Source organism: Camelus ferus, chromosome 20 (genome assembly GCF_009834535.1).
Source record: "Camelus ferus isolate YT-003-E chromosome 20, BCGSAC_Cfer_1.0, whole genome shotgun sequence".
In the NCBI taxonomy this organism is placed as follows: domain Eukaryota; kingdom Metazoa; phylum Chordata; class Mammalia; order Artiodactyla; family Camelidae; genus Camelus; species Camelus ferus.
The window spans coordinates 16,747,128-16,768,502 of record NC_045715.1 but is presented as its reverse complement, the minus strand read 5'-3'; the positions used below and the strand labels follow the sequence as shown (position 1 = coordinate 16,768,502).

The following is a 21,375-nucleotide window of genomic DNA, read 5'->3' as shown; positions in this document are numbered from 1 at the left end:
CGGGGAAGAACCCCATCAATTCCCAGAAAAGCAATACATATGCCTCTCCCTCATTAATTCTACCTTTAAAAATCTTGCCCTGACTGTCCCTGAAGAGCAGTTGATCTCTGAACTAAGGTCCTGCTTCTTCCATTCTCTGGCCACTGAATAGAGCTTGTGCTGCTGTAGTCTTAGCATCAGTTTCCTCATTGACTGTGCAAATCCGAACAGGAAAAGGACCTTCCCCACCAAGGTGGGAGGACTTGGCTGGGCTAGGGCCCAAGTTAGGGTCCCTATGAGCAATTCGGTAACATGATTACAAGGTGCACCATTATTTTAGGTACCCCTAACAAAGAAAATATTCGATTAAATGATGACCCAAATCTTTCTTATAACATAGATTTTTAAAAATTGTATGCTTATTGAAAGCACTCTTTTAGACTTCTTCAGACACAGTTCTGTATCATATGACATTCTTGTGCGTAATTGGGAAAATACAAGCAAAATATAAGGCATTTCTAAAAACTTTTTTGTTTCAATGCTAAACTATGGTGTAATCTTAAAAAAAATTTGTTTTAGAAGTATTTAAACTTAACATAAGACACTAACCATAAACGTCTTAGCTCAAGTGGTGGCAATGTGAAGGGTGTGGCCAGATTCTCTCCTGCTCATGCAGTACGCCACCTGGGCAAGGGCAAGTGGAGGACTTCTTTGACTGTGGTACATCCTGATTACAGAGACTTAAAGATGGTGGGAAAAAACATGCATCTTAAATGTAATATGCTGGATTTGTTCTTTTTTCCCTCTCTTCTTCCTTCTGGTTTGAGTAACCTTACATTAACTTGTTTATCATTTGACTCTTTCAGTTTAAAGTTGAATTAATTGTGGAAAGGTCAGTTATGGAGGGTTCAGGGTGTGCTGGATTCTTATCAGGCAAGGTTTCACTGCATTTTCACTTAAATGGTATTTAAACTTTTTCATTTATTCACATAGATGTTTTAAGACGTGCTTTTCAAATCTGCACTCAGTATGGTTTTACTGCACTATCTGAAAATGTCACTGGGAAATGACCAAATAGGTCATAAAACAGAGGGGTTGAAAAATGTTATATTGTGCAATCACTGAAACTTCTGTAGCTAGTTTATAATTAAGTTAGAAATCGATGTATGTGAGTAGAAAACATTCGGGTGTCTACCTTTAATAATTCTACCTCCTATGCTAGTTGTGGTCTTATTGACTGATCAAGAAATTTTAAAATTAGGACTCCCAAACTTAGAATAACATCGGAACTTCACAGTTCCCTAAAGCATCTCTTTCCATTAATCCAGAAACTGGACTACAGTTAACCAATAACTTCTGTATTAGTAACATAATTTCCTGCAGAATGGTTTCTTTGTAATGGTTAACTTCTCTCTTAGTTGTTCACAGCAGGGGGTAGTTTTCTTTCACCAAAGTCTTCTATTTATTGTAATTCACTGTGGTTTACCCATGTTTGACCCTGAAACAAAACAAAACAAAATCCTCCCAGGTATGAAGAGATAGTAGGGTTTTACTTCAGCGATTATCAGCAAACTAAGGAAAATCCTTCAAAGCACTAACTAAAAAATTGAGAGTCCGACTTGGACATCTAAGATTTTCCCAGCAATAACCTTTCAATGATGGGGGAGGGAGAGACTTAGCCATAGAAGCATTTTGTTGGTGTTAAAAGATAGCAATTTTAATTTTCGAACTAGAAAAAGGAAAAGAAAAGAAAATTTTGTTCTGAGGTTGTGTAGAATTAAGGTTGGTGGAGAAATGTAGCCTGTTAGTAGTGTGAAAATAGGAAGGGAGCCCCTGGAATGTTGGAGACAGGGCTGAATCCACTTTTGTTGTGTTGTTCTGCTGCTCCAAATCTGAATTACAGAAGGATTAGCACAGTTTACCAACAACAAAAAATCAACCTCAGACATGCATTACTCTAATTTTCACTGTAATGAAATCTGAGAAGAATTTAGAGAGGCAGCAAGCTACTCAGAGATGCAGAGTACCTTGAATTCTTTTGGGTGTGGGGGTTGGAGGAAGGTATTAACTGATTACAAAGCTTTGGTTTTATTTATTTTTAATTTATTTCTTTATATTTAAATATAAATATATTGATTTTACAAACACTACTTCTCACTGATGTAAATATGTTACTTTTACCTACTTAATGATTATGCATATAAATCGTTGAGAGCTGAGAGAGAGAAAAACAAAACTTAGTTTGGCATAGTGAAACCATTCCTAAGCTATTTACTGGTTTGTAGAGTCAAGTTGAAGAAAATAAGTAATAATTACTTTAACTTGGAATCGAAGAAAGTCTTGCTCCTGTTGAGAGTGACAAAAATAATTTAATTGTAAGGGAAGGGGATGGAGAATTATGTAAAGTGTTGAAAGGATTTAGAGCTTAGGTTGTCTAGTTTCATGAAAGTTTTAAAAAATTCTCCCCATAGCTGGACTGTTAAATCACCATGGAGGAGAAGTTGCTTTGTTTAAATAGCTTTTCTCTTCAAAGAATCAAAGTATAACAACAAATTCCTTGTAAAAGAGAGTAAATTGTGTTTTAAGTAAACTACTCAAAGAAAAATTTTAATATTCCTTATACTTTCAGCTGTCCTGTGGGAAAGCAAAGTCAGCCTGGTGGCTTCTCACACTTCCTACTGAAGCAGAAATCATTCAAAAAGCCAAGCTCTGCTCTAGTCCTCAGTCATCATAACTGATTAAGTCTCAAGGGGGTTCCGGTTTTCTGTAAAATAGTGTAGCCCTTCGTTCTTCAGTTTCCAGAAACTATACTGTATACGAACAAAACTAATCGATGATACAAATGATGTATACTGCCAACAGATCTACTGAAACAAATCAAAGTGAGTAAAGTGGTAACTATTTGAGTGAATGAATAGAGTCTAGTCCCAACTCCGCCACCACCTTCCCTGTTACCTCATGCCACTGGACTTTCATTTAAAGACTTGTTGAGACCTTTGATGGTTAGTGTTTTTTGTTTTTTTTTTTCATCCATCACTAGCGTTAAACTCAGCTTGGGATTTATCAGATTTATCTTAAAAAATGAGATGATATTTATTTGCTGCATACAATGTCAGGCACTTCTGTAAGCACTATACATTCATCATTACCTTTTTAAATCCTAGGTGGGTAAGGTTTTGTTGCTTATTTTACAGATGAGCGAACTAAGACTTAGAAAAATGAAGTAACAGATCCTGGTGACACAGCTATTAAGTGATGGAGCCACAATTAAAAACTGGGTTACAAGTATCATGTATAAATAAAATAACACAACCTACTTTGAAGTATAGTGATATCTTCAATGAAGCAAGTTAAAATCCATTTGAGACTATCCCTGTAAAACAGATGCAAATGTTTCCTCAGTTAAGAAATTTAAATCATTTGATGACTGCAGTGAAACGTGTATGCATTTTTAAATATAAAATATCTCTAGTTAGCAATTTTCTTCATTTCTTCTAATAAAATTCTGTCACTACCAATAAGTGTTGGGTGAGTCCATTTCAGAAGTCAGATTGTCTGTCATTGGAATATATGATTTTTGATCACATCTATCTGCTCTCTAGTGTAGGAAAAGAGCAATCATTGAAGAGTAAAGTTTTGTGCTTAACTGTCCTGTGGCAGCTCCATGGACCATCTAATATGTTTATTGACTCCAACAAATTTGAAACCTCTGGCAGTTTTCTTCCTTGCTGTGAAATAATTGTCTAGAGACAGGGAAATCCTCCAGGTGGCTAGTTAAATGCCTCCAGAAGGCATGGGGCGTTGATGAATCCCAGTGAGGATTTCTGTAGTTTACAAGTGGCTTTATTGGCCAAAGAATCTCATGAATCAGACCCCTCAGAATGGGATCTCCAGAAGTGGCATGTTTGTGAAGAATCGTCAACCAGATGCATCACTGCATCTCAGCATCTCTGGGTGAATCTCTCAAATGCAGAGTTGTTTCTGACCTTAAAAAACCCACACATATTTGAAATACTCATTTGTCTTTTTCAACTTTACTAGGTTCTATTAATTTTTTTGCATATACACCTCTCCTTCACTTTCAAGTTCTCAAACCCCTATATTTCCTCAGGCCATATCAGGCCAAGGTGCGTAAAATTGATCAATATTATTAAGGCACAGCTCAGCAGGCTCTTGCTTCCCACGAAAGGTGTGCATCCCCATAACCATCTCCTTGAAACTTCCCCGAGTTATTTCTAGGAGTTCCCAGGGAGTGAGCTCTTAAGCCTGCCCAGCTTCTGCCTGGCCCTCATTCCCTGCTCAGCTCCTTTTGGTGCTGTTTCCTAGCTGCTCGTGAAGCCCGGTTCTGCCATCTGTGTACCGTTACCTCTGTGGGGTGATGCTTTCTCTTGCTATGTTAGAGTCCACAGGTCCAGGGAGGCACCGCCAGAGTGACTCTGCTCCCTGCACTGGAACGGCTCTCTTCTCCAACCCCCTCCCACGTTATATTTTACACACGATATGAAAGAGGAGCTGTTTGTGCTCCGTGCTTTATAGAATTTATAATCAAATCTTTGTTTTGGATTTTTCTGATAGCCACATCCGATTCCCTGGAATGAGTACATGCAGATTGGAAACTGACAAGTGAGATGCTGAACTTCAGACTGCCCCTCTCCCACCATCTAGCCTTTGATGCTGGGGTTACTTCTCTTACTGCCTTTTACTTTAGGATGAGTTTTTGTCAGGTGATACCTTGGTTTTTCATAAAAACACCTTGTTGGTGTGTCCACCTAACAGTCTGGCAGGCACACTCAGACATATGTGAATCCCTGTAGGGGACACAGTGGAGTCCAGAGCTAGGACATATTCCTTCCTTCCTTCGCCCTCTTCCTCCCTCCCTCCTTCCCTCCAGACTCCCCCCTCCCTCCTTTCCTTCCTTCCTCTCTCCTACTCTCTTTTCTCTTTCTATACCCATACTTCTATAATATTTATTTGCTCAGCTATATACCAGGCACTGTGCTGCAGCGACCGGACGTCCCACTCTCCTGAACATGCCAGAGAGTGGCAAGTGCTACAAACAGGAAGTAGAATGGGGTGTTGTGACCGAAAGCCTAGGGGATACTTTATACAAGGTTATTAGGGAAGGCCTTTCTGATGAGGTAAACAGTCAGCTGGGAGCTGAATGACAAGAAAGACTCAACTGTACTTAAAAACCTGGTCCTTAAGCAGTCCATGCAGAGAAAACAGCAGTATTTATATACTTATTTATATTGCATGTTGTATTTTGCCTTTGAGAGCATCCCTAGCCCCTGAAGACGTAAAGCATGGGATTTTACACTGAGCTCACCCCTGGCTGATGTGTCCCACTCACGCAGGTATGATGTTGGGGTCCGTATTGAGCAAGACCTCATATGAGTGACCCTGTCTCACAGGGCCCTCAGCTGAAGGGATCCTCTGTAGATCCCTCTGGGAGTACAGCCATACTCCCAACTCACCACACACTCTAATAGGGCCTCTGGGCATATGGTTTTCAGGGTTTCTAACCTTGTTCCACAGGGAGGGGAGCTTCAGGGAAATCCCAGCCCAGTGCCGGATCACTGGGAGTGAGGAGATGGCAGTGGAACCCTACATCCCCCTCACTCTCAGGGAATTCCAGATTCCACCATGTTCAGTTCTAGAAGGTGAAAAGCAGGGGTTTCTCCAAGCACCTGGGAACTTCTGACAGGGCAGGAGCATGAAGCCTGGATTTACATTGGCCGAGGGGCTCAGGTGGCTCTAGCTTGTCCGGGAGGGCCAGAGTTTCCCACTCCTCAGAGGGGACACTGCTCACCACAGGCTGGGCCTCCTCAGGCAGCCTCTCTGATGTTTCCTGGTTTTGGGGGGCCCTCCCTCTGCCAGGTCTCTGTCATCTAGCATCACTGTCCGTCACCTCTGGTTTCCCCAACAGACACCGGCCTCCCCTCTGTCTCCTGAGTCTGACCTGAGGCAGAGACGACCACCTGCATTTTAGATTCTTCCTGGGCTGACTCCTTCATATTGTCTTTGCTTGTGAAGACTCCTTTAACTTCCACTCCATCTCTTCACTGTATCCCATCCAATCATTCTTCAATGTAAATTGTGTTTTAAGTAAACTACTCAAAGAAAAATTTTAATATTCCTTATACTTTCAGCTGTCCTGTGGGAAAGCAAAGTCAGCCTGGTGGCTTCTCACACCTCCTACTGAAGCAGAAATCATTCAAAAAGCCAAGCTCTGCTCTAGTCCTCAGTCATCATAACTGATTAAGTCTCCCCTCCTCTCCGTGGCCCTACCCAAATACTGTTGCCCCGCCCAATCTCTTCTTTGCTGGATGTCTACAAGCACCTCAGACCTTACACACTCCTAATGGTTCCTCTCCCTTCCCTTCCTCCTTCCTTCCTTCTAAATAAGAATTTGCTTACTTATCCCAACTCTTTTTGCAAAACAAATTGAAATTTGAATATATGACAAGAATATTTATAATGTATGTGAGGGGTAAAAAACATTAATAATAACACAAAGACATGTACGCACTGCCTCCCTGCCCCGCTGACACATACAACAATGGCAATTCACTGATGTTTGTGGTTTCTTTTGCACTATGATGGCATCAACCACGTGGCCCACAAAGTCTCAGATATTTTAGTGCTGGCTCCTCATAGAAAAAGTTGACTGAAAGAAAAAATTTGCTAACTCATGCAGCAGGCCAAGGTTGTTAACTACATTATTCAGACTTCCGTTGTCTTTACTTTGTTTTTATTGGTGTGCTATATAGATTACCATTATGATGGTGAGTTTCTTAATTTGTCTTTGTAGTGCTGTCACTTCTTCTTTATTTAGGATCTATGAGTATTTGATGAAATCAAATATATGTTCCTGGTGAATTGCATTTTTTATCATTAGGTGAAGATCCTCTTTATTGTTAATGATCCTTTTTGTCTTAAATTCTGTGTCTGCAGTTAATATACAATCCCAAATTTTCTCCTGGTTAGTTTGTTTTTAATTGAAGTATAGTTGATTTACATTATTTTATTAGTTTTGGGTGTACAACACAGTGATTCAATGTTTTTATAGATTATACTCCATTTAAGGTTATTACAAAATAATGACTCTATTTCCCTGTGCTGTACAATATATTCTTGTTGCTTATTTATTTTATACCTAGTAGTTAGTATCTCTTAATCTTAATTAATTAATCTTAATGCCCCTCCCCTTTACCTCTCCCCACTGCTAACCACTAGTTTGTTTTCTACATTTGTGAGTCTGTTTCTGTTTTGTTATATTCATTCATTTGTTTTGTTTTAGATTCTACATGTAAGCGGTCACAGATTTTTTGTCTTTGTCTAACTTATTTCACTAAACATAATACCCTCTAGGCACATCCATGTGGTTGCAGATGGCAAAATTTCACTCCTTTTTAATTGCTGAGTATATATAGTATAGTATAGTATATATTCCATTGTATATATAGACATCGTCTTAATCCAGTTGTCTGTTGATGGACACTTGGGTTGCTTCCATATCTTGACTATTGTATATAATGCTCCTGTGCACATTGGGGTGCATGTATCTTTTGAATTAGTGTTTTTGTTTTCTTCAGATAAAAATCAGGAATGGAATTGCTGGATCTATGTGGTAGTTTTATTTTTAGTTTTTTGAGGAATCTCCATACTGTTTTCCACAGTAGCTGCACCAATTTACATTCCCACCAACAGTGCACAAAGGTTCCCTTTTCTCCACATCCTCACCAACATTTGTTGTATGTGGTCTTTTTGATGATAGCCATGATCAGGGTTTATCTGATCTTTCTGGCTTCTAAAATCCTTCTTCCTTTGCTAGTCTTGGGGTTCTGCATAAGAGAGAAGAGCTCTAACACAAATTCAGCAAGCAACAGGAGCAGAGAGAAAGACTGCAACTACATGACTGTTTCTGTTGCTGTTTCCCTGCCCCAGTTAAATGTGTTCAGTGAGGAAGAGAAATGTGTATGTTCCAGCTTTGAACAAATGGGTGGGGAGTCCATATATGAAAATAAGGAACTTAGGAAAAGAGAAGGATTTGAGGAAACCATGAGATCATGTGAAGGTTTTGAGTCTACATTGACTTTTTGATGCTCTAGGGATGCTGTCCAAGAGGAAGGGTGTGCTGAGAACTGTGCTGACTTGCAAGACTCAATTGTTAAATTTCCAGGAATTTTAAACATGGTCATTATTAAAAACTAATTTGTATAAATGTACAATTAAATAAATTCCTTTAAAAACAAAGATAACAAGTACTCAAAACTCATCACCACCTACACCTTACTATTATCTGTGAGGCTAGATGTCTATTGTATTCATATGGTGGCAATACCATATGAGCTACTGCATATCTCTTCCCTTTAGTGGTGTCAGATTGGAGCTAGAAATCAGTCCCCCAAAATTGTGTGCACTATTTAAACTACAAAAGTTGGCAAATGCTATGAATCAAGGCCTTCTTCACTCTGCAAACCAGTAATTAAACATTAATCAACACATCACTGTCTAAGAGGCAAATGGATAAATGAGCCTGAGCTCAGCAGACAAATCTGGGCTGGAGATACTGTGCTGTTCTCTTCTCTTTGGTCTTCTTTTTAATACTATTAACTTTTAAGGCATTGATGTATTAAGGAACTTTAATAATAATGTTTCTGCCCCAGATTGCAACGTCCCATACATTGATCTTTCAATTGGTATGACCTGAACTGCTGGTTAAGGTGGTTCTGGAATCACAGAAAACTGGGTTTGAATTTTTGCATGTGACCTAAGGTAAATTTTTTCAGTTTCTCTGTGTCTCAGTTTCCTCACCTGAGGAAAGAATATTGACCTCTGAAGGTTTTGAAGATTAAAGTCAATAATCTATGCAAAGTATTTAACACAATGCACATGGTAAATGTTCAATTAATGGTAGTTACTGCTAACATTTTTTTCATTTTTTGATTGAATGATTCTTTTATTTCTTTTTTTAAACTTTTTTAATTGAGTTACAGTCATTTTACAATGTTGTGTCAAATTCCAGTGCAGAGCACAATTTTTCTTTCTTTTAATGTGTAAGACTGCTTTATTTATTTATTTATTTTTAAACCTTTTTTTTAATTGAGTTATAGTCATTTTACAAGTTGTGTCAAATTCCAGTGTAGAGCACAATTTTTCTGTTATACATGAACATACATATATTCATTGTCACATTTATTTTTTCGCTGTGAGCTACTACAAGATCTTGTGAAGGAAAGGTTCTTTAAACTCTATAGTGCTTTACAATTTTCAAAATTTTCACACACATGATTTCATATAATCCCATTATAACCCTTTTCACCCCGCTATGCCTATATTGCCCCTCTCTTCATCCTTCTCCTTACTGGTAACCACTAGCTTGTCCTCTATATCTGTGAGTCTGCTTCTTTTTTGTTTTATTCACTAGTTTGTGTATTTTTTAGATTCCACATATAAGTGATATCATACGTATCCGTCTTTCTCTGTCTGACTTATTTCACTGAGCATAATGCCCTCCAAGTCCATCCATGTTGCTGCAAAATGGCATTCTTTTTTATGGCTGAGTATTATTCCATTGTATATCTCACATCTTATTTATCCATTCATCCATATTAACATGATTTTTATTCACAGATGATGACTGAAGAGCAGCCAGTAATGAAATCTGCACATGACACATAGTAGAGAGGTCTTAGGAGGAATAAAGGGAAACTGGCAGAGATGGGCTGGAGCATTTCAACTTTTTAAACAGAATTTCTTTGCCCCACAATATATATGTCCCAGAGAAGACTGGACAAAGCATCTCTTTACTGAAGTTCTCAGAGCTCCTCTCCTGTCTTACCCATACACTGATCCAATCTATACAAACAGCATGGATGTATGCTCTTGGGTACAGAGAGCCACTTAGACTTTTGGAGGCAGTGAAAAATCCTTCTGTCGGCATAAAGCTAGGCATATGATAGACATTCAACATATTGTCGATTTTTCTCTACACCACTGTATCCCTCTACTAGCACAGCGCCTGGCACCCAGTTAGCTTCCATTAATGGAGTGACTCCCCCCATCTGCCCCAAAATCCCTTACTTTTTAAGCCTCTGCCGGAGGCGGTGGGCAAAGCCCAAGGGATCCAGGCGAGCGCCAGGCCTAGTTCACTGACTGCTCCCTGCGCGTGGTTGCAGTTGCTATGGAAACGGCGGGAAATAACAACTCCGGTCCCCTCGGGTGTGGGAGGCCCGCAGAGGCAACGGCAGCGGGAGGAACAGCGGGAGCTACGCACGGCTGTCGCCGAGTTCACTCCGGTACCAGCCCAGCCCCAGCGCGGCGCCCGCGCCCCTCCCTACCCAGCCCCCCCTCCCGCCACTGGCCCTCGGGTGTTGGTAGGTACCCGCGCCGCGAGTCCTCAGCCGCTGCCTGCCGCCCTGGGACTCGATTGAGCGCCCTTGCCCGCGGTGTTCAAACGGTGCCCACGGGAGCTTCAGTGCGAGGCTGCGCAGGTCATCTGGGGGAGGGGGCGAGGGGGCTTGAACGCACGACTCCTCTCTCTCAATGCACCTTTAACAGTTATTTCTCGGCAAAGAAAAATCAGGGCAATTCCAGCCAGAATCCTAATTGCTTTATTTTGGAAACAGATTGAAAGGTGAGAGTCAGGAGAGGAAAGAAAATTAAGCTATTTGGAAAAGTAACGCGAATATGATGTTAGAAATTGAGTTTCATTATATTTAAAATTTTATAATTTTATTGTGTGTGTGTGTGTGTGTGTGTGTGTGTGTGTGTGTGTGTGTGTGTGTGTGTGTTCCACCCCTCTCCCTCCCGTGCGCATTCCTTTAGCCTGTTTCAAGCCCCCCGAATGGCTGCAGTCCGGAGGTGGTTACACCTGGATTCCGCGGGTAGCGTGTGAAACAGGTGTCCTGCGCGCACTGCGAGCGCTGATTGGTTGTGCAGACTTTGGTGAAATACTTGAACGTGTACAGCGAGTCCTGCTGCCTACAGGGTCTCCGCAGGGTGGAAGCCAGGCGCACGGCGGTTTCTTCGTTTTACCCGTGGGCTTGTCTGTTTCCAATTCGTTTCAGGGCGCGACCCCGCGCAGCCCGTGCCGTGAGGCCGCTAAGGCACCCGAGGTGCCTCCCCGCTGAGGAGCGAGCCGGGGCGGCGTCCCGTGGGGAAGATGAGCAGCACCAGCGCCAGGTCGAGTCACCTGTCTCAGCCGGTCGTGAAGAGCGTGCTGGTGTACCGCAACGGGGACCCCTTCTTCGCGGGGCGCCGCGTCGTCATCCATGAGAAGAGGGTGTCCAGCTTCGACGTCTTCCTCAAGGAGGTGACCGGCGGCGTTCAGGCGCCCTTTGGGGCCGTCAGAAACATCTACACCCCGCGGACCGGGCACCGTATCCGGAAGCTAGACCAGATTCAGAGCGGGGGCAACTACGTGGCTGGGGGCCAGGAAGCCTTCAAGAAACTCAAGTGAGTCTGTCCCCACCGCCCCCCACCCCATTTCCGGGGCCACAGAGGTGGAAAGGAATAACCCCCGCCTCACCCCACACTTCGATGTGTTCAGGGGCTGGCCACTGAAAGCTCCCCCTGCAGTTGGGGTTAGAGTTTAAAAGTGTGATTGGAGACGAAATTTCACTTAGGGAGCAGTAGGAGCAGACTTAAAATGTATGGATAAGGAACAGGAATCTTTAAGAAAAAAAACTATTCAGTGACTAGCTATTTGGAAAGAGTAACACACGCCTCACGTTAGATATTTGGCATTTTCTGTTCTGCTTTTTCTCTTTCCACTTTTTCTTTTTTCTTGGAACCTATTTTTTAGGTTAAATAAAGACTTCTTAAAAATTGCTTGGAAGTATTGGATACTATATTGTCAGCAGCCGAAAAAAATGCTTTCTGCATTTTCACCCCACTGTTTAATTCTTTCAACCTTTTATTCTAAGTAGAAGCGACCACGCTCCACTCTGTGATCCTCCTCCCACCCTGCCCGTTTAAGCTATTGGCATAATTCTTGGGAAAGTTCCTTGGTGTGCTGTATTTGTCCACATGTCTGTCCCCAGGCACTCGATAGTTAAACCTTCAAGGACAGGGGTCCTTAGTAGTGCTTATCCCCAGTTCTTGGCACGGAGCTCACTGTCCGTGTTCAGTGAATTAGCAGATTGTGCTTAGATCTGTGAAGGGAACAAAGATAAGACATGACTCCTTGTCTTTCCCAGTTCATGATCTAACAGGAGAGAGAATACATGCACACCAGTCATTTTAATGCAAAGTACAAAAAAATGAGTGCAATTAGGAAAATAAAGTTATATGGGAATTGAGAGAAATTATTCCTGGTGGGGGTGGGTATTGTAGGACAGGAATAATTAAATATTACATAGGTTTTCTTTTTTTTACAACCTTACTGAAATAGATTTCACATAATATAAACCACCCATTTTAGTGGTTTTTAGTATATTCATAGAGTTTTGCAACCATCACCATGAACTAATGTTAGAACATTCCCATCACTCCAAAAAGAAACCCTGTACCTTCCCAGTTTCCCCTTCTCTCCATCCTCTATGGGTTTGTCTATTCTGGACATTTTATATACCGGCATACCTTTGAGATATTGCTGGTCTGTTCCAGGCCACTTCAATAAAGCAAATATTGCAGTAAAGTGAGTCACAGGTGTTCTTTGGCTTCCCAGTGCACATTAAAGTTATACTTACACTATACCGTAGTCTGTTACATGTGGAACAGCATTATGTCTAAAAAAAGTACATGCCTTATTTAAAAAGTACTTTATTGCTAAAAAATGCTAACCATCATCTGAGGCCTCAGCAAGTCATAGTAGTCACATCAAGGATCATAGATTACTGATCACCATAGCAAATATAATAATAATGAGCAAGTTTGAAATATTGTGAGAATTACCAGTTACACAGAGACATGAAGTGAGCAAATACAGTTGGAAAAATGGTGCTGATAGACTTGCTCCATGCAGGGTTGCTACAAACCTGATTCAATTTGTAAAAAAATGAAATAGCTGTTAAGTGCAATAAAATAAGGTATGCCTATGAAAGGAATCATGCAATATGTGACCTTTTGTGTTTCTGTCTTCTTTCACTTAGCATAACGTTATCAGGGCTCTTCGTGTTGTAGGATGTATCAGTACTTCATTCTTTTCATTGTTGAATAATATTCCATGATATGGCTATACCACATTTTTTGTTTATCTATTAATCAGTTGATGGATAGTTGTATTGTTTCACTTTTGGCTATTATGAGTAATGCTGCTATGAACGATCATGTACAAGTTTTAATTTCTCTTGGGTATATACTTAGCAGTGGAATTGCTGGATTGTATGGAAACTCTATATTCTGTAGGTTTCTTTCCCCCATAGTTTTTAATATAATATTTTAATTATTTAATTAAAATTCAGCTTGAGTCTCAGGATGGCAAAAAATATCTTTACCAGGAAATCTATGCTTGTGAATCCTGATTTTTAACTGTAGAGGACTAGTTTCCCAAGCATCACTAAAGTTGTCTGATATCCTTCCTTATGTATTTGTTTAAACTGAGTTCTAGGTGTTCTGCTTTTTGTTATGCCAGATGGTCTTTTTATGGGAGATGAGGCTACATTTGGATTTTGTTTCCTCTTCCCTGAAACCTTCTTTAGTATGCGTTGTCTACTTTCTTTAAAAAGGAGCTAAATGAAACTGTGCTTCAAAGAAACTTAGAACTTAAAACTGAGAATCAGGAGACTTGAGACTGACCTGTTTATTAGCTCTGTATTCTTGTGCAAGCCTCTTGACACAGCTAGTCAGTTTCCTAATGCAGAAAAGGAATATAACCATTCCTACCTCCCAGGGTTGTTGTAGAAAGTAAATGCTATGGATGTGAACGTATTTTGCATACACTAGTGTCATATGAATGTAAAGCATCTCTGTGTCCCATTCCTTCCATCATACACATCATTGATTTTTAATTAAATAATTTGCATATAAAGAAATTTCATGGGAATGGAAATCTGCTTCAGAATCTACTAATAGCTCAAAATTGCAGACTTAACTTTGGTAATTCATATTTTCTTTTGTTTATTTGGCACTCAAAAGATAAAAACAGGTACAGTTCCAAACCAAATAGAAAGTGCACTTCAAATCACTCTTTATATATATATATGAGATTTGCATGGTTGTTTTTGCTTTTAACCCACACAAAAAAACCCCTGAGTTTGTTATAACAGTGTCCATGGTTAGTTTTCCATGCTGACAGTTGAATAGTTTATTTATCTGGTAGTATCTATGGTTATAATGATGGAAGCCAAGAAGATTTAAATGCTGAATATATTTGAAGCTTAACAGTTATAAGTTTATATAACAAATGAAGCAACTTGCAGAACAAAAGCCCCAAAGATAATTGAGGGTAATTTATGTTGCGTAGACCCTAAAGTATATTGAGGTGGAAAAATATTTTTCAGATGATAATGATCAACTCTCTTCTTGAATTTCTTTTACTCATATTTTTTCTGATATTTTTGAAACCATAATTAAACTTCAGGTAGCTATCAAACCTTTTTTATAGCAGAGAATTCTAGAGATTGTTATTTTCCTCACAGTTACGCATTTTGGAAGTTGACTCTACTACATTAATCTTGTGGATCTGAGATCACTTTCATGCACATGACAGTCAGAATGTTTTGTTATTATGTCAGAAATCAGTGTCTGCAGATTTCTCGAAGACCAATTTTATTACTAAGCAGAGGGAGCATTTGCGCTGTCTTATGTAAATACTTTTGATGTAAGGAAAATACATGATAATTTATAGAGGTATTGATTAACTAAAGCGTTCTATCCAAAAAACAACAATAGTAAAATATAGCCAAAATTAATTCTAATACAAATATTTTTTTGGCAGCTCATCAGTGATGGTAGTTGAGGTAGAGAATGTATCTTTCTATCTATGGTTATAAATTAAGTGCTAGATTTATACTTTTTTTTAATATTAAAACATTTATTTAGCACCTTCTATGTATGAAACACAGTGGAACCAGATCACAGTGATGGACACATGGCTTGAAGTTGACAAAGGGATAAAGTTTTTAGGTTGTGCTTCTGCTATAGCTAAAGAATGATCACTAGTTAATATCTTGTAGCAAATAGTAATGGAATAATAGGGGTCTCTGGAGGTTAACTGGTTCACCCATCTGTCCCTCAGCTGAACAAATGCCTAAACCATCCCACATGGCTAAGCGTTTCTGGATCATTAAAGTACTCTCATAGGGAAAAAGAGCTCCCAGACTTTCACAGTTGTTACTCTAATGCACACAATCAGTACTAGTTTTTTTGGCCTAAAGTCTGTGATTAATGGAATTGTTAAGCAGCTTTACACAGAAACCACTTTTTATATCAATATTGATCTAAAAATGAGAAATAACAAATATGTAGTAAGCAGCTAACCATTGTGGGGAAAAGTGTTCCCTAGTAGAAGGATGTATTTCTAAGACTAATTTCATTGAAGTTTCAAGTAGACATGTGTCTGAAAGCAGTTCCTATTACTACAATTGCTTTTAATTCGTAGCTATTGATTTTTGCTTTAGGCTTAAGGATTTCCTATGGCTTGCTTTACTTTTTAATAATTTTTAAAAAGAAATTTACGCACCTGACTCACAAGTAATAAAAGAAACCCTTATTGTTTTTTTCCCCCCAGTTACTTGGACATAGGAGAAATCAAGAAAAGACCAATGGAAGTTATGAATACAGAGGTAATGCAAATAACAGTAACAGTGCAATTTTGAGTTTCTTATGGTGTGTCTTAGAGATTTGAACGGCATTCTAATCATAAGAAATAAATTATCTAATGTATATAAATAGGATGTTAGATGTTTTAAGGCAAAGATAACCCTTTCTTTGGATCATTATCAGAAACAGACTGAGTAAGTGTCCCCATATGTATAGGTCTAGACACAATATGCTCTTTTTTAAAAGAATTACTTTTATGATGTATAGTTGATTTACAATGTTATGTTAGTTTCAGGTATATAGCAAAGTGATTCAGTTACACATAAACACACACACACACACACACACACACACACACACACATATTCTTTTACAGATTCTTTTCCATTATAGGTTATTACAAGTTATTGAATCAAGTTCCCCATGCTAAACAGGAGGTCTTTGTGGCTTATCCATTTTATATACAGTAGTGTGTATATGTTAATCCTAAACTGCTAATTTATCCCTTCCCCTTTCCCCTTTGGTAACCATAGTTCGTTTTCTATGCCTGTGAGTATATTTCTGGTTTGTAAATAAGTTCACTTGTATCATTGTTTTTTCAGATTGCACATATAAGTGATGTCATGTGATATTTATCTTTCTCTGTCTGACTTACTTCACTTGATATGATAATCTCTAGGTCCATCCATGTTACTGCAAATGGCATTATTTCATTCTTTTTTATGGCTAAGTAATAGTCCAGTGTATGTGTGTGTGTCTGTGTGTATCTCACATTCTCTTTTTCCATTCATCTGCCAATAGATATTTAGGTTGTTTCCATGTCTTGGCTATTGTAAGTAGTGCTGCTGTGAACATTTGGGTGCATGTGTCATTTTGAATTATGGTTTTCTCGGATACATGCCCAGGAGTAGCATTGCTGGATCTTATTATAACTCTATTTTAAGTTTTTTAAGGATCCTCCATACTGTCCTCCATAATGGCTGCACCAATTTACATTCCCACCAACAGTGTTAAGAAGATTCTTTCTTCTCCACATCTTCTCCAGCATTTATTATTTGTAGACTTTTTAATGATGGCCATTCTGACTGGTGTGAGGTGATACCTCCTTGTAGTTTTGATTTGCATCTCTCTAATAATTAGTGATACTGAGCATCTTTTCATGTGCCTGTTGGCTATCTGTATGTCTTCTTTGGAGAAATGTCTGTTTAGATCTTCTGCCCATTTTTTGGCTCTTATTTTCCCATTTTCTAGCTACATGTTCTCTGATTGAAATCCATAGGAATTTTCCCTGTCAAGTGGGAAGAGATTCTGAGCACTGTTCTACCAATCTGTGTCAAAACTACATCCCCTGTCCTTACTTGCTTCTGATGGCCCCATGTCTGAAATAGCCAGGATCACCCTGACTGGCCCTGAGGCTTTCAAAGGAGCCTGTTAAGACTTTCTGTGATAGGAGGAAAACGCCACCATTTTAACTTGCATTAAAGTTCGCTTGAGCCTGGTCAGCAGAAGAAGATTGGAAACAAATCTTGTGAAATAGATACTCAGAACACTTAAGTTCCACACAGCATCTGAATCCCTAGTGGAGAAATCCCTAATGGATATGCTATAGGATGTACTCTGTAGTTTATGGATTAAAAAAATAGAAAAAAAAATAAAAATAGGAAATAGAAAAAGAATAGAAAAACAAAGTTAAGGCAACAGCCTTAAATGTCCAGTGAGACAGGGAAAATTCTAGTTAAACCTGGATTGGGATTCTGTTCACCAGCCCTTCTACCATTTTGACTCCATATAATCAAGTGCTTCCAATGGGGTATGTTCTGCCTGGGAAGAAATGGCTAACAGAAAAAGGAATTTTTTCTCATTTGCAGTGCAGAGCTCCAGGGAGACTCCTCCCATATCATGTTTATGCCCAACAGGACCAAACAGGACTCTCTAGAAAAAAAGATTATGGAGGAAAACCTTTTAATTTTGCAGTGTTTTGAATAATATGAGGTTAAGTTCATTATTCAAATAATTTCTGGGAAGAGGTGCTAATCTCAGACATTGCTTAAACTAATTAATATTCTTATTTGTATGTTTGATTTGCAATATGTGTCAAGTTAATGATTCATGAAAGTGATAAGATTTATAAAAAGTAGACAAAACAGAAATTTTTCAGGTGGTGCTTACGTTGCAGGTGAAGAATGACCTCCAATTAATATCTGTAGCAAGTAGTAAAAAAAAGGACATTAGTGAATTAGTTCTGGGTATAATTTTGTTTGAAGGATATGCAACTACTTGAGGTAAGCTACCTTGCTTGAAATTGATGACTGAAGCTGAATTTCTGTGGCCGACTTTGAGGTGTGTGAATTCCTGAAAAATGTGAGCAGATATTCACTCTGGATTCCAGTGTCCTGGATGAAGACATTGAGTCTGGCAAAGTGCAACAGGCGTGCAATGCACTTTTGAAATATCCTTAAAAAATTATCTTCAAACAAAGAAACATGCACAAGGACTCTAGTTAATTTAATTTGCCAATTGTTCTCCCACTTTGGAGCAGTAAGTATTGATTTCTCTTTGCTTGGGGCCTGTGCACGAGCCACACAGACAAGGTTCTGATTTGTGAAGGCACATCTGACCTGTGATAAACCCACCCCTCGTTTCTGACTAGAAGACGGCATCTCTCCCCATTTTACTTCTTCCTAGTGATTTTTGCTCCTTCTCATTTCCCCTAACTGCACAGACCCTGCTGTAGCCTTTCATTTCTTCTCAGCCCTTCCCCACAAAGCCTTCCAAAGGGGATTAAAAAAAAGAAGTAGAAGACATTAAGGGGCGCAAAGGATGTGGGAAGAAGTGGTGGGAAACTGCTGGACCATGCTGCTCAGCGCTTTCTCGCCCCCCAAGCCCTGCTCTCCCATTTACATCCGCTCCCAACCTTTCTTCCCAGTCTAGGCAGCAGTGTGTGCACTGCCTTCACTTTGCATTTCTAGTCTTGATCTTCAACACAGAGACCCCCTCGCCAAAGTTCACACCATAACAACATGTGAAGCCTGTTTTGGGCAAGGGAACCCCTACTTCCATTGCTAGAAAGGGAGAGTTTTGGGTTCCTGGAATCCCAAAAGGGAACTCTGAATGCCTTTTCCCATAGAGATATCACTTTAACTGTTGGCTCAACAGCATTATTACTGCCATTTTCGGAGGAGCACAAGTCAAAAAGGCTTTAGTGGGCTGCCCGGAGAAACTCACTTGTGTGTGTGTAATTCTTACTGGGCAGCAATCTCTCTCTCTTTTCCACAAGCGATTTACCATCAAACTTTAAGAATTCAACAAGTTTATAAGCTAGAGGTTGATCTATGTTCAAAATCTGAGAACAAACTTGACAGACACTGGCCTTTCACAAAAAGTACAGATCTATTTTCTGAGTCTAAGGTGGTGATTTCCTGCCATCAATTGTGTCTGCTGAAAAAAGTGCGCCCTTGGTTAAATACTGTTGATGACCACTATTTTCTTGAGTCAGATAACACATCTTATTCCCAGTCACAGGGAGGGATTCACAGAATTAACTCTGAAGTAGGTTTAGAACATGAATACATAAAATTGGAGAGTTTAGAGTTATTTCAAGGGATAAGTTTCATCTTCTGAGTGATCCATCCAGGATTAAGTTGTTATCTATAGTTTGGAGAAATGCTATCATAAAAAGAAATCTTCAAATTACAATCTGAAGATACCAATGAATGTTTTCCAAAGGAGTAGAAGTTTCCTTGCTGAGTAAGCATCATATTGAATCCTCTTGAATACACCTCTCTCATTTTAGACTTTCATTTATGGAGAATTTGGATAGACTTTGTTTCTTCTTAGTGGAGTACAGTACTAAGCAGGAGTACCTTGGAGAGGAGGAGAGAAAGGAAGAGAATTTTGGAAACCTCAGAATGTTGCCTTGTCTGAAAAGTTTGAGGGAACCGTAGGTTGTACTTCTGGTCAGTTACTCCACTGAATGTCTTTGAGATTTTGAATATCATTAAAATTTCATATTCCAGTTTTATCGTTAGGCATCATCTCCAATGAAACATACTATGGGTTGTGCCACGTAAAGGTTTTTGGTTGGGCATGGGTTTCTAGACATTAAATTGGGTATAATTATTAACCTTACTGCAGGAAGGCATGGGACTATGTGGTTTAACTCACTAATCTTTAGTCTGGGAATTCTGGGTTCAAAAAGGGAGCTACTACATAGTTAAACTCCTAAATATTTCTTTCTTTAACTTGGGGAAAGAGTTCCAGATTGTTTGTCAAGTTTACTAATTTATCAAAGAACCTAAGAAAATAAAACCCACTTTTGTGAGTCCTTTCAACAATAACTGAAGGCCCTTTTCAATCTTTTGTTTTACACCTTTCCCCCATCTCTCTAATGTAACTGCTAAGTAAGAAGCATTTTTTTAAGGACAGCCAGTTCACATCAGTGGTCATGGTGATTCCAAGGTGACTCTGACCTTGCCAAGGCTCTAGGAAATAGAGTTTCTGTTAAAGAACAACTGGTCATATTTCATTTTTCTTTCACACTTTGTCCTATTTCTTTTCTCGGTACCGAACTTTGTGTGTGTGTAAACAAGAGGGAGAGAGAAGTGTTTATGTCTACCCGGAAAATACTGGTCTAAGGAAAAATATCCATTAATAACCCTCATCAGCTCTGATTAAAAGCTAAAAGGCTAGTGATATTAGTTTGTCCATTCACATGTGTCATGCCCTTTGTTCCAAATATCTTGCATTCTCCCTTTGACAGTTCGACATGATTTTAGAATGTATGTGAAATTGGAAGATGTGCAAATTACAGCATGTATATATATATTTATTTATTTATAGTAATAAGCTATTTTAAGCACAGACAGACATTTAATAAATATTTATAAAATCGTTGTCAACCTTTTAAGAAAAAAATAGAAAAAGGGTCTAATAAAATAGTTAAATTGCTAGCTCGTTGTGTGTGTTTAAAATTATCACTTAATTAAAATATCAGACCATTCTCAATAAGAAATTTCATTTGTCCCTGCTAAAATAAGGTCCTTTTTGGCAACTCTGACAACAGTACGTATTGAACAGAAAATAAGTTCTTATTCTTATAGTGCATGAGCTTTGGAAACACAGAAGATGAAATTTTAGGAATACGTAGTATGATTTGAAGTTCTGCCAAGGTATACCAAGCTTTTCGTGGATGGATACTGTGCACCTACTAGAAAATTGGTCCTTAGGTTCACATTTTAGGATAATTGATAGAATGAGCTTATTGCATTTTCCTATATATTCAGAGGGACTGTTCATGATGGAAGTATGATGACTTCCATATGGTAGGAATAATAGGAAAATGTGACCAAATAAATAGCAAAAGTACAGCCAAGGAAGACGAGTAAAATGATGCCCAACTGTATGTTGAATGCTGCTCATGTATCCTTTCACATTTTCTCAAGAATATTTATCAAGAGCCCACTAAATGCCAGGCAGTGGGCTGGATTCTAGCCACACAGATAATTAAAAAGATACCGAGTATGTGCCAATCAGAAATTACAACAAGGTAACTGTTGTGGGAGGATGCTGAAAAGAGTTTTAAAAGAAAAGCCATGTGAAAAAGTATAAACAGATGGAAAAATAATTCCAGAGATTGTTACTCCAAGGAAAGAAAATTATTTATTCAGACCTAATGAATAATTGGCTTGA

At 39.0% G+C, this 21,375-nt stretch overlaps 1 protein-coding gene across 3 annotated transcripts in view; it reads left to right on the top strand.

Moving 5' to 3' along the window:
* DCDC2 (doublecortin domain containing 2) overlaps positions 1 to 21,375 on the top strand; it is a 139,756-nt gene that overhangs the window by 7,451 nt on the left and 110,930 nt on the right. Inside the window, exons 1-3 of one of the 3 annotated variants that reach the window (XM_006182237.3) lie at positions 10,082 to 10,358; positions 11,052 to 11,439; positions 15,656 to 15,710. In XM_006182237.3, coding sequence (XP_006182299.1) covers positions 11,147 to 11,439; positions 15,656 to 15,710 — 348 coding nt within the window. In that variant the 5' untranslated portion in view covers positions 10,082 to 10,358; positions 11,052 to 11,146. Of the gene's footprint in view, positions 1 to 10,081; positions 10,359 to 10,403; positions 10,619 to 11,051; positions 11,440 to 15,655; positions 15,711 to 21,375 lie in introns of those variants that run through there. The other 2 variants (XM_032462585.1, XM_032462584.1) reach the window with 2 other exon arrangements.